Source organism: Meriones unguiculatus, chromosome X (assembly GCF_030254825.1).
Source record: "Meriones unguiculatus strain TT.TT164.6M chromosome X, Bangor_MerUng_6.1, whole genome shotgun sequence".
Lineage (NCBI taxonomy): Eukaryota > Metazoa > Chordata > Mammalia > Rodentia > Muridae > Meriones > Meriones unguiculatus.
In genome coordinates, this window is record NC_083369.1 from 72,042,372 (window position 1) to 72,055,211 (window position 12,840).

Here is a 12,840-nt window from a genome sequence, read left to right on the forward strand (position 1 = left end):
CAGCAAGCACTCTACCACTGAACTATATACCCAGCCTTTACTTTTTATTTTGAAACATGATCTGGCAAAGTTGCCCTGGTTGGTTTTGAATATAAATCCTCTAGTCTCAGGTTTCCAAGAAGGTGGGATTATAATGCTGTGCCACCAAGCCAAACCTATGTTATTTGAATTAGAATGAACCAAGAAAAAGCACTAGAAAGGTGATTCAGTAGTTAAGAGTACATACTGTTCTTACAAAGGACATAGGTTCTATTTTCAGCACCCACAATAGGCAGCTCCCAAGCACCTGTAACTACACCTATAAAGGGAATCTACATCCTCCGCCTTCCATGAATGCACACACACAAATAAATAAATATCTTTTAAAAGAATTAACCAAGATTATTTGCGACACATATCCAAATTTATGTTCTTTCAATCAGCGGCTTCATTTTCCAGATTCTAATTCTGTACAAGCCAAATAACATATGTAGCTAAACCTAAAGCTCAAGTGCTGTTGGTTTTATAAGGAGTATCTAAAGATGTTCTCTGCTTAGTTTTTCAGTTTGTGGCTAAAATGCCAAACATAATCACCAGAAGATGTAGGCCTGAACTATTACTGTACTAAGTAAACCCTGTCATATATGTTGAATATTTATTTCATAGTTTTTTTTTCTTCACAGTGAATATGAAAAGCAATTAGACAATGACTATAAAATACAACTGGCAGGAGCAGGTATGGTAGTAAACAGCTTTAATTCCAACACTTGGGAGGCAGAGGCAGGTGAATATCTTTGAGTTCCAGACCATCCTGGGATACATAGTAAGACCCTATGCTACAGAAAAAAATAACCAACTAACCAAACAAACAAACAAAAACAAGCAATTGGTAAGGGACATGGAATAGAGATGCAACTTAGTTGGTAGCATACACAATGCCTGGGTTGATTCTCAGCCCATGTATCTCACCAAGTATCTTGGTGCACATGTGTAATCCCAGTATTCAGGATCTAAAAACAGAGCCAGAAGCTTAATTTTTTTTTAACAGGGACTGTCTCTGACATGAAGAAGCTTAAAATTATATTAAGTTACATAGTAAAGTGTAAGCCAGCTTGGACTACATGATACCCTGTCTGAAAACAATAATCAAAGCATAATAAAAATAATGTGTGCAAACATGTCATAACGAAACCTAGAATAAATTAATAAAAAACAAAGGACCAAAAAGACTCAGAGAAACAAAACAACCTTTTTGTGATTTATGCATAAGTGTGCAGGCACACTGGCTCACATCACAGGTGATAGTCCAAGGACAGTCTCTACTGGCATCCCTCACCTTCCACCTTATGTTATTTCATTGTTTGCCACTAAATACACCAGGCTAACTGGCCTCGGGTCTTCTGCAAGTACTTCTGTCTCCACCCTCTTGCTTTAGGAACACTGGTGTTTTAGATGTGTGCTGTTGTATCTAGCTTTCTGTAGGTTCTGGTTATTTTAACTCAGGTTCTTGGTCTTACATGAAAGCTCTTTCCCACTGAGCTGTCTTCCCATCTCCCAAAACATGATTGTTTCAAATGCAGCAGTGCTATAGTTAGTGAATTCTTTAAAAAAAAAAAAGTCACCATATGTTTCTGAATTTCAGAACTACGAGTCTAAAGGAAGTGTAGGGGCATTTGGGATTTGACTGCCTTCTTTTGACTTTGAAAGCATTGAATGAAAATGCTGTATAGAGGCAGACATGGTGGTACATGACTTTAATTCCAGCACTCAGGAGGTAGAGGCAGGAGATCTCTGAGTTTGAGGCCAACCTGGTCTACAGAGTGAGTTCCAGGACAGTGAAAGCTATAAAACCTTGGAAGTTGATGGTAGAAAGGGAAAGCAGAAAGAGAAGTGAAATGTAGAGGGAAGAAGTCTTCAAAGGTAAAGGACAGAGTCAAACCAAGGTGGTGGTGTGACAGTTAACAGGGCATGGTCAGAAGAATAGCTATGAATCAAAAGGCTTCTTCAAAGCAGGGGCATGTTGGCTGACCCCTATAATCTCAGCAGTAGGAGGCTTAGGAGGGAGGATTACTACATCCAGACCAGCCAGAACTACATAGGGATACTATTTCTCAAAAACAGAGAAATGAAAGTTAGTGTAGAAGGGTGTTAAAATATGCACAAAGCTGGTTGGGTGTAAGTGCTGATACTACTCTAGACTACCTGAAATATCAAGCAGATGTTAGTCTTAAGTAATCATAGCTTGAGGAATTTAGTGACAATCATAATCAAATGGTTGTGGATGCAACTTATGGGCCATTTTCAATTAGAAAGAAAATCAGAATGCACTGTGTCCATGCTAGAGGGAATACAGTAACAAATAAGTTCTAGTTCTAACCTACCGAATCTTGAGGAAAGTAAATTCATTCTGTAAATTATTGAGGTTTTATCAGGTAGAGGTTGGGAATATTGACTTTTTCAGACAGGTCTTGGGTTTGAGACTTGAGTTAGCCCTTTCTAGCTGTGTGACTTGGAAGTGACTTAGCTTCTCTAAAAGTAGTTGCTCTGTCAAATGTAAATAATATACAGAAAAGAAATAATTTTTAAATTTTTTAAAAAATTAAAAATTTAAAAATATTTTAATTAATAATTTCAATTTTGAATAGCAATGTTACCAAGATTAGAGATTTTTTTTCTGAGAAGTAACTTCTATTTTACATATGAAACAAGTAGCTTATCCCACAGTAAATAAATACTGTTCAATTATGAGTGGCTAAAATGGAAACTTACAAGGACGTGCTAGTATTTCATTTAGGTAATTATTACCTACTATTTCAGGCACTGTGATAGAGGTTGGGTAGATGCCAATGAGATGTGATTCTGATCAATAAGAATGAGATATGGACATTTCCATCAAAGAGATTTGATAAGAACATTAAATGCTATTATTGTAGTAATTATATTTTCTATAAATAAATAAATAAATAAATAGGGGCTGGAGAGGTAGCTCAGAAGTTAAGAGCACTGACTGCTCTTCCAGAGGACCCGGGTTAAATTTCCAGCACCCATATGGCAGCTCGCAACTGTCTATAACACCAAGATCTGACATCCTCACACAGACATACATGCAGGCAAAAACCTATGCATATAAAATACATAAATTATTTTTTATGACTAAATAAGTATTAGTTGGGCATGGTGGTTCATGCTAGTAATGAAAGCACCCTGGAGATAGAGGCAGGAGGATGGCAAATTCACACCAGCCTGGGTTAAATAGCAAGACCCTTTCAGAGAAGAGAGAGAACTACTGAAATGATCTCACCTGAGACCATAAAGGGACATGATGAAAAAAATCTCAAAATTTGTATGAAAGAATTCAGGAAGTTTAATGACTGACTCACCCGTAGGAAACAAACTTTGTGGGAAACCAGTAGTTTCAAATGTATCTGCCTGGAGACTGAAAAAAATGGAGAAGTTGGAGATGAGGTCTGGTATATCAGGAACAAGAGCTGGTAAGGGGAAGGAGTGAGGCCATGGATGGATGTGACTCACTGAAGGAGCATCTGCTTAGCATGCTTGAGGCTGTCTTTGATTCATAGTTTTGAGAAAAGAAGGGGAGGGAATGGCAGTGAGGTTGAATTGAATCACTCTTGCTAACCTTCATCTCTCTTGGTCACATTTCAGCTGGATTCTGACCTTCTTTAATTGTGTCTGTCAGTATCCCTAGGCTAAAAATCCCAGCTGTCCTGGATTTCTGCAGATCCAGATAGCAGCTTCTCTTTCTAACTCCAAGCCTAGAAGAGGTCTTGGTCTGCCCAGTTTATGAACCCCAAAAAACCAGGAATAACTAGACTCCATTGTAAATACATGAAGTTCTTTTTATTGTAAACCATTACAAGCTGCAGCTTGGGCCCACACACCCCACTGCCAAAACTGTGAGAGCCGAGAGCCTTGTGTTCAGGTTAGTTTGGGTGACTTAAAGATTCTGGTCCATCCCAGCATGCCCAAGGCAGGGGCAATTCCTGCCTAGCAAGCATCTATTGGTCAAAATGCTACATTTTTAATTGATTGGCTATAGGAAGGTCCCTAGACCATAATGACCTGGTGTCCCTCCCTAGCGGGATGGGCCAGTTTCCTAGCAACTGCTATCTCTAGTGGGTGGGGAAAGAATGCAGTAAGGCAGTCCTTCCCCTCAGGGCATTACTAAACTTCTCCACCCACCTAGTTCAGGCCTTAATTAATAATAGCTGCTAATTTTTAATCTTTTGGTCTCCCATCTCAAAGACAAAGGTCCTATAATATTCATGGAACTGTACCCTGACACCCACCACTCAGCACAAATGACTGTGATAGCTCTAATATGTTGTTATTGAGTTTCCCTCCACTGGACAATAATCTCTTCTAGAAAAAAAAAGTGGCTTTAGGGTCCTAATTGTCTATATCTGTGACATTTGACACACTGATTAAATATATTAAGTATATATTAAGCTTTCAGTGAAGGCTTCTGAGTGTAGATGAGTAAGGAGTGAATGTATTACATACTCAGGTTGAGATCTCCCAAAGTCATTAGGAAATATGGCACAGGAGTTTGAGTAATCATAATAAGACAAGGTGAACCTTAGCCCACAGAGTGGCATACATCCATCCAAACTAGAGACTAGTGCCATTGATTTACCTAAATGAGGAGGAAGAAGGGTGGCAGTTTCTGTTGGTACAGGGAGGAATGTGAACTGTGGGTGTTCCAAAGGCACTACCTGTTTGGAATGGAAGAAGGTAACAAATAATATCCCACTTTTTGCTGCCTTCTCTTGAATTGTTTGCCCACAATAGTGGCTGCATCCTTGAATTTTCCTCTTCTTTTATAACAAAATAATGCACTCTTCCATGTTTTCTTCATCCTTTAGTGCTTCCACCTTCAGGAGTTTTAAGTCATATATTGGACAATCGTTAACTGATCAACAGTTTCCCAATTCCATTTTTACATGGTTTACTAGTTGCTCGAATGAAGTCTGCGGTGAATATCCCATAGGCTGCTTAGCTGTTTTCTGTTTTGCTGGAAATAAAACTCATGGCACTTGGTAGACAGTTTCTCTAACACTAAGCTACAAACCCAGCTTTGTGCCAATTTAATTTTTATTTGCCAGTGCAGTTTCAAGACATAAAAAACAATATAAAACTTCTAATGCAAACTGATTACCCACCAAGGAGTTTCTGATTGTGCCATCCTTCCTCCTGACCTTGCCGTAGTACAGAATGACACATATTAGTAAGTCCACAGTTCAGAAAGCTACATTTCAGAGTGAGTGCCTGAAGATACAAGAAATCGGGATCCTCCTTTTTCTCTCTTCAACAGCCTTCAAATTTTGAGTAATAGTTTCAGGTAGTTTTAGGTAAACCATTTTCAGCAAGGATTTGTGTCCAGGGTTTTTGTATAGTTAAATGAGCCAGTGGAGTGGTTTCATAATTGCTGTATTGTTAGTCAAGCGCTGTAATTAGGGATGACTTCATAAGCATAAGATTCTTCTATGGGTGACGCCCTGAATTTGTACCCAGTTGTACACCATATCCTTTTACGAGAAAAGCAAACAAACAAGGTTTTGTTTGCTTTTGTTTCATGCCCTGAGTTGAAAATCTGTTATCCTGTGTCTCAGATGTTTAGGAAAGAAAGCTTGCTTTTTTGTTTGTTTGTTTTTATTCCCTGCTGCTTACTCTGTATAGAAGAGACCGATGGAGTGGGGGTGGGGTGGGGGGAGAGCCCAGGCAGAACAAAGGGCTTTGCAGACTAGAGACCCTGGGAGCTTTTATCTTGGACTAGTATTTCATTTGACAAAATGAAATGGAGGGAAATATAGTTCTGTTCTTTGAATATTAGTTTTCTCTTGTGTCATATAAGCAAAGTTCACTTTTGTGTAAGACAGACTGTGTGGGTAAAAGAAAGACATTTCTAAAAAGACATTCCAAAAAAGCCAATGATACATGATAAAATTGGAATTAAGTATGGAATTAATCTTACTTCTTTATCATTTATTCTGCATTATTATTAAAGAGAAAATATTCAGATGGGGAGGAATGTGACAATTTTAACAAGCTGTGGATGACTTTGAAATATTTAAACTAAAATTACTTCTATTTTTTATGAGGAAGCACTTGCTTGCATTTCAAATCTTATATAGAAGTTGGCCTTATGAAAGAGCCAAATTGAGTCATAGGTAAAATGTGGCTGACAGGTTTTCTTTACGCCCATCCTTCATAAACTACTTTGACTGAAGACTTGTAATTTTTATATATGAGGTAGGCTTGTTATACTCTAGTCAATAATTACAGGGGAGTTGAGACAGCTCTTCATGTATCCCATTTAAAAGACTCTTAGTAGAACTGATGTCTAATATTTATAGTCTCTCACAATTACTTATAGAGTTATTTATTCCCCATTTTCTTTCACTGAGGATTTGAAGTTGCTGTATAATGCTTTGTCGTTTATAATTTGCCTTCACATGCATCATCTTTAATCTTTATGAAGATTCCGGGAAACAGGTATTATTAGTGCTATTTGCAAATGACAAGCTGAGGCTTACTCCTGGATATACAGTTAGGAAGAAGCAGAAAAGGGTACTGGTTGTTGTCCTGTCATTGCATGAACAATGAGAATATTCTGTATCCTTGGAAGAAAAGCAACTGCTGGCCATTACTAGTGTTCAGGAAGAATACAGAGGCAGCAATGATAGCAAACTTTCTGTTTCACATGTGAACCAGTCAATCAGTCTGGGATACTTTAGTTAGTTTGGGAGAACCTGTATGAAATAGTCAAAAATAAAGAAAAAAAAATAAATTATTTTAGTGAGCTCTCAACATTTCCTAATTCTATAGGAAGAACTGTTTTCCTGCCCTTCCTGGGAAGACACTAATCTTTAAGGTTCTGAGAGCTTTCAGGCTTATTCAAAGGAGTATATAATGCTCACCAGAAGACCATAGTTCTATTGCCAAAATCCTGAAGGGGTGCAGAGCAGTATCCTACACCTCCAGTGGACTGATGCCCTCTTCTGTCCTCTACAGGCACTGCACTCATGACGTGTGCACCCGAACACACACACACACACTTCAAAAAATAATAAAATATTTTAAAAATATGGTGTAAGTATAAAAGAAGTTCTGAAAGCCCTTTTGAAGAGAGATTTGAAAAAGGAGAAAGTAGGACAGAAGGATGTACATTCCTGTCATGTGGAATAAGGATGATGAGCAAGGATACTTTATGTCTAGACTTAACTGTTTTATTTTTTTCTGATGTTTTTTAAATAGAAATTATATGCAGTATGTGAATTAAATAAGATGTATAGCATTTTATTGTTGCTTAGACCTTTTTAACTGACATATTTTAAATTATTACTCATTCAAACTACCCAAACTAGAAAAGGCCTTTAGAGATAGAGGTCAGATCACGTTTTAGATTTTCTCACTCCCAAGCTTTTTTGTACCATTGTTCTACATATATAATTCATGGAAATGGCTAATCATTTTTCATTAAACACATGTTTGGCTGGGCATGGTAACATAAACCTGTATTTGGAGCATGATGAAGCATAGAGGCAGAAGGATCACCAAAAGTTTGAGATCAGCCAGGTTTACATAGGGAGTCCCTTTCCAGCCAAGGCTACAGAATAAGACCCCGGTTTAAAACAAACCAAAATGATTGGCACTGTTAACCATAATTTATCTGATACAAAAAATAAAATTAGGATTATTACCACAAGGTTACACCTTAATTTTTTTTAATTTTCTGTTTGTTTGTTTGTTTTATTTTACCTTTGAAACAAGGTTTTTCTGCGTAGCCTTGGCTGTCCTGGACTCCCTTTGTTGACTAGGCTGGCCTCAAACTCACAGCAATATGCCTGCCTATACCTCCCCGAATGCTAGGATTACAATTGTATGGCACTGTGCCTGGCATATTTGTAGATGCTATAGCAAAACCAAATTTATTTGTTTTGAGTGCTTTCTTTTTATCTCTCCTTTAAGAAGAGTGATTGATAGGTATCAGTATGATGTGTGAAATAAGTAGATTATTTTACAAGAATTATTAGCCAAGTGATTTTGACCTTCAGATTGTAACACATGCACACAAAACAAACAAACAAACAAACAAAAAACTAGATTTGGTCATGCATCTCTTTCTTGTTGTACCTTAGTGCTTTCTTATAATTTTATAATGTAGCTTAAGATTTTACCCTTAAGAGGATAAAGTTGCCACCAAGTGAGACTTCCTGAGTTCAACTCCTGGGATCCACATAATGAAAAGAAAATCTACACCAGTATTTGTCATCTGACTTCTACATGCACCCTGTGACATGTGTACACCCAAACACACACACACACACACACAGTGGATAAATATATTTTTTTAATTTAAAATTTGTTCTTAAAAGGGTAGATTCGGGCATTTTTTTCTGTATACTTTTTGATAAACTAGAGCTTGTCATTTGTTTATTTTCTTTATTTTGGGTGTAGCACATAAACACCTATTCAGATTGTTTTAGTAGTTACAAGCCTACTTAATGTGTTTGTAATTTAGCAAGAATGCTAATGTTATGTGCTCTTAATTAACTTTTTTGAAGACTGAACCATTTGCTTTCCTTTAGATCTTTACATGGAAGATATGGCAACCACTCAGATTTCCAAAGATGAGCTTGATGAGCTCAAAGAAGCCTTTGCAAAAGTTGGTGAGTACATTTTATACCACAACCATAGGAAAGGCATTTTTATTTGGTCTTAATGTTAAATCTCTAGAAATTATCATGAATTAGCCTTTGCCTGAGCAACACAGCATGACTGAAATCAAAGCAAAAGTAGATCGATAAACTTTTAGAAATTATAATGAAAATTGGATTAATTAGGGCACGCATTGCTCAGCAGTTAATACAGCTGACCTGAATTCAGTCTTGGGAACACACATGATAGAAAGAGGGAACTAATTCTTGCAAGTTGTCTTCTTACCATACACACACATACACACACACACACACACACACACACACACCACAAATTTCATAAACTGTATTAGTATTTTTATAAAGAATTGTAGTTATATAATTTCCAGTCTTTCTCATTGAACTATTTCTATGTCCCCCCTAACTCTCTCTCTCAAATTCTTTTTTTTTATTTTATTATTATTTTTTTTATCAGTTACATTTTATTAACTCTGTATCCCAGCTGTGTCCCGATCCCTCATTCCCTCCCAGTCCCTCCCTCCCTCCCTCATCTCCACCGTGCCCCTTTACAAGTCCACTGATAGGGGGGACCTCGTCCCCATTCATCTGATCCTGTTTTATCAGGTATCTTCAGGACTGGCTGCAAAGCCCTCCTCTGTGGCCTAACAGGACTGCTCCTCCCTTCGGGAGTGGGGAGACCAAAGAGCCAGTCATTGAGTTCCTGTTAGAAATAGTCCTTGTTCCCCTCACTTTGGGAAACCAATTGGTTACTGAGCTACCACAGGCTACATCTGAGTGGAGGTTCTAGGTTATATCCATACATGGTCCTTGGTTGAATGTCAGTCTCAGAAAAGACCCTGTGCCCAGATATATTTGGTCCTTGTGGAGCTCCTATCCTTTCCCCATCAGACTAACTCCCCTTCTTTCTTATGATTCCCTGTACTCTGCCAAAGGTTTGGTCATGAGTCTTTGCTTTGAAAACACTGCTAGTAAGAGTCTTTCAGATGCGCTCAGTAGACTCCTGTCATACTTTCAATGCACATCCCATCTGTCTTTCTAAACGAGGATTGATCATCTTACCCCATGTCCGGTCAATTGATTATCTTTTTTAGGTGTATAGATTTCATTATGTTTATCATATCTTATAGGTCTATATAAGTGAGTATATCCCATGTTTGTCTTTCTCCTTCTGGGATATTTCACTCAGAATGATCTTTTCTAGATCCCATCATTTGCCTGCAAATTTCATGATTTCCTCCTTTTTGATTGCTGAGTAGTATTCCATTGTATAAAAATACCACAATTTCTGTACCCATTCCTCCGTTGATGGACATCTGGGTTGTTTCCAGGTTCTGGCTGTTACAAATAGAGCTGCTATAAACATGGTTGAGCAAGTATCCCTTTTGTGTACTTGAACAAACTTTGGGTATACACTTAGCAGTGGTATAACTGGGTCTTGAGGAAGCACTATTCCTATTTGTCTTAGAAAGCACCAGATAGCTTTCCAGAGTGGTTGTACCAGTTTACATTCCCACCAGCAGTGGAGGAGGGTTCCCCTTTCTCCACAACCTCTCCAGCATGTGTTATCGCTTGAGTTTTTCATCTTGGCCATTCTGATGGGTGTAAGGTGATATCTCAGGGTCGTTTTGATTTGCATTTCCCTGATGGCTAATGAGGATGAGCATTTCTTTAAGTGTTTTTCTGCCATTCGATATTCCTCTGTCGAGAATTCTCTGTTTAGCTCTGTTCCCCATTTTTTAATTGGATTACTTGGTTTGCTGCTTTTCAGCTTCTTTAGTTCTTTGTATATACTGGATATTAGTCCTCTGTCAGATAAAGGGTTAGTGAAGATTCTTTCCCAATCTGTAGGCAGTCGTTTTGTTTTGATGACGGTATCCTTTGCTTTACAGAAACTTTTCAGTTTCATGAGGTCCCATTTATTGATTGTTGCTCTTAGAGCCTGTGCTGTTGGTGTTCTGTTCAGGAAGTTGTCTCCTGTGCCAATGAGTTCTAGGCTGTTCCCCACTTTTTTTTTCCAATTGATTTAGGGTATCTGGTTTTATGTTGAGGTCCTTGATCCACTTTGACTTTAGTTTTGTGCAGGGTGATAAATATGGATCTATTTTCATTTTTCTGCATGTAGACATCCAGTTGGTCCAGCACCATTTGTTGAAGATGCTGTCTTTTTTCCATTGAATGGATTTGGCTTCTTTGTCAAATATCGAGTATTCATAGGTGTGTGGATTTATTTCTGGGTCTTCTATGCGGTTCCATTGATCCTCCTTTCTGTTTCTATGCCAATACCATGCAGATTTTATTACTGTTGCCCTGTAGTACAGCTTGAGATCAGGAATGGACATACCACCAGATGATCTGTTGTTGTACAGGATCGTTTTGGAGATTCTGGGTTTTTTGTTTCTCCATATTAAGCTGAGAATCTTTTTTTCAAGGTCTGTAAAGAATTGAGTTGGTATTTTGATGGGAATTGCATTGAATCTGTAGATTGCTTTTGGCAGTATGGCCATTTTCACAATGTTAATCCTACCAATCCATGAGCACGGGAGATCTTTCCATCTTCTGATATCTTCTTCTATTTCTTTCTTCAGAGACTTGAAGTTTTTCTCAAACAGGTCTTTCACTTGCTTGGTTAGAGTCACACCAAGGTACTTTATGTTATTAGTGGCTATTGTGAAGGGTGTTGTTTCCCTAATTTCTTTCTCAGCCTTTTTGTCTTTGGTATATAGGAGGGCTTCTGATTTTTTTGTCTTTCTCAAATTCTTGACTTCATCTTCTTGTGTACATATAAATTTTTAATTTTTAAAATATTTCAATTATATCTAGTATTTAATATAGTCAAGCATGTTTAGCCCAGAATCTGAGTTATTAAATCTGTGCACTGTGCACTTGAAATTTTTATAACACATGTTGTGTTGTTAGAATATTTTGAATAACATGTTTTTCTGAGGTGAGTGTTTGGAGTGAACATTGAAGCATTAAGTGGAATTCACTGTTCCTGTGGTATTTGTTCGTTGAGGTGTTCCCGCCTGCAGGACTGGTAATTCGTGGGGTCTTCGAAGAGGGCCAAGCTTGAAAGAAAAATGGGCGAGAGAGAAGAACGGGACCAAGCAGTTTTCCTTGTCAAAGTCTGGTTTATTATGGGGCAAAGCTTTACTTTTAAGCTCAAAGAATAAGGAAGTAAAATAGGAGGGAGAAGGATGGGAGGCTATCTCGTGATTCCAATCAGGTGGGGGAATCAGGTGGTGGAATCAGGTGAGGGGTGGTTCTCAGTCTCAGGAAGCAATCTATCCAGGTGGTCAAGGCTAGTTGCAGCCTCCGGCGCCAGCATCCGTCCTGACTACGTGCCTGGGATTCTTGGTCTCTGGCATTGAGGAAGAAGCCCCATTCTGTATCCCAGGCTAGCCTTAAACCTGTTCATGCATACTGTTCATCCTTCTAACAATAAATAAAAGTATAGCATCAAACAAAGAGGCAGAGGAATATTGTGATGTCATTTTTCCCCTTGGAACAGGGTATTGAATTCAGAACCTCAAACATGACAGGGAAGTGCTCTGACATGGAGCTACATCCTCAGTCATTTATATTTTCAGACAGTTTCACTAAGTTGTTCAGACTAATATACTTGTAATCCTCTTACCTCCCCCAGGTGTTGGAATTGTAGATATACCCCACATAATATGGCGTGTTTTCTTTTTGTATATTTGTTTGAATACAAACATACTAAACAGACTATCAATAACTTAAATTCCCAGCTTTTTTTTTTCACTGTTTATTTTCAGACAAGGTCTCAATACATTGCCCAGACTGTCCTTGAACTTACTCCATAGCTGATCCAGGTCTTGAATTTTCTATCCATCCTTGTTCCTCAGCTATGCAAGCAATATATAGGGTTTACATTCTATGCAAAGGTCAAATCCATAAAAGATAAAGTGAAATGGAGTAAGAACAAACTCCTGGTGTGTATAGTCATACAAGGTAGCATGTACTTAAGCATTGGTTTTTCAACTTGTGGATTACAAGCATTTTGGCAAACCTCTATCTCCAAATATTTTTACAACTCATAACAGAAGCAACATTACAGTTATGAAGCAGCAATGGAAATAATATTATGGTTGGGAATTACCACAACATGAGGAACTGTATTAAAAGCATTGGAGGATTAGAA

At 38.0% G+C, this 12,840-nt stretch overlaps 1 protein-coding gene across 3 annotated transcripts in view; it reads left to right on the plus strand.

Moving 5' to 3' along the window:
• Pls3 (plastin 3) overlaps positions 1-12,840 on the plus strand; it is a 101,964-nt gene that overhangs the window by 41,171 nt on the left and 47,953 nt on the right. For all 3 annotated transcript variants that reach the window (XM_060375656.1, XM_060375658.1, XM_060375657.1), the window contains exon 2: positions 8,589-8,669. In XM_060375656.1, coding sequence (XP_060231639.1) covers positions 8,597-8,669 — 73 coding nt within the window. In that variant the 5' untranslated portion in view covers positions 8,589-8,596. The remainder of the gene's footprint in view (positions 1-8,588; positions 8,670-12,840) is intronic.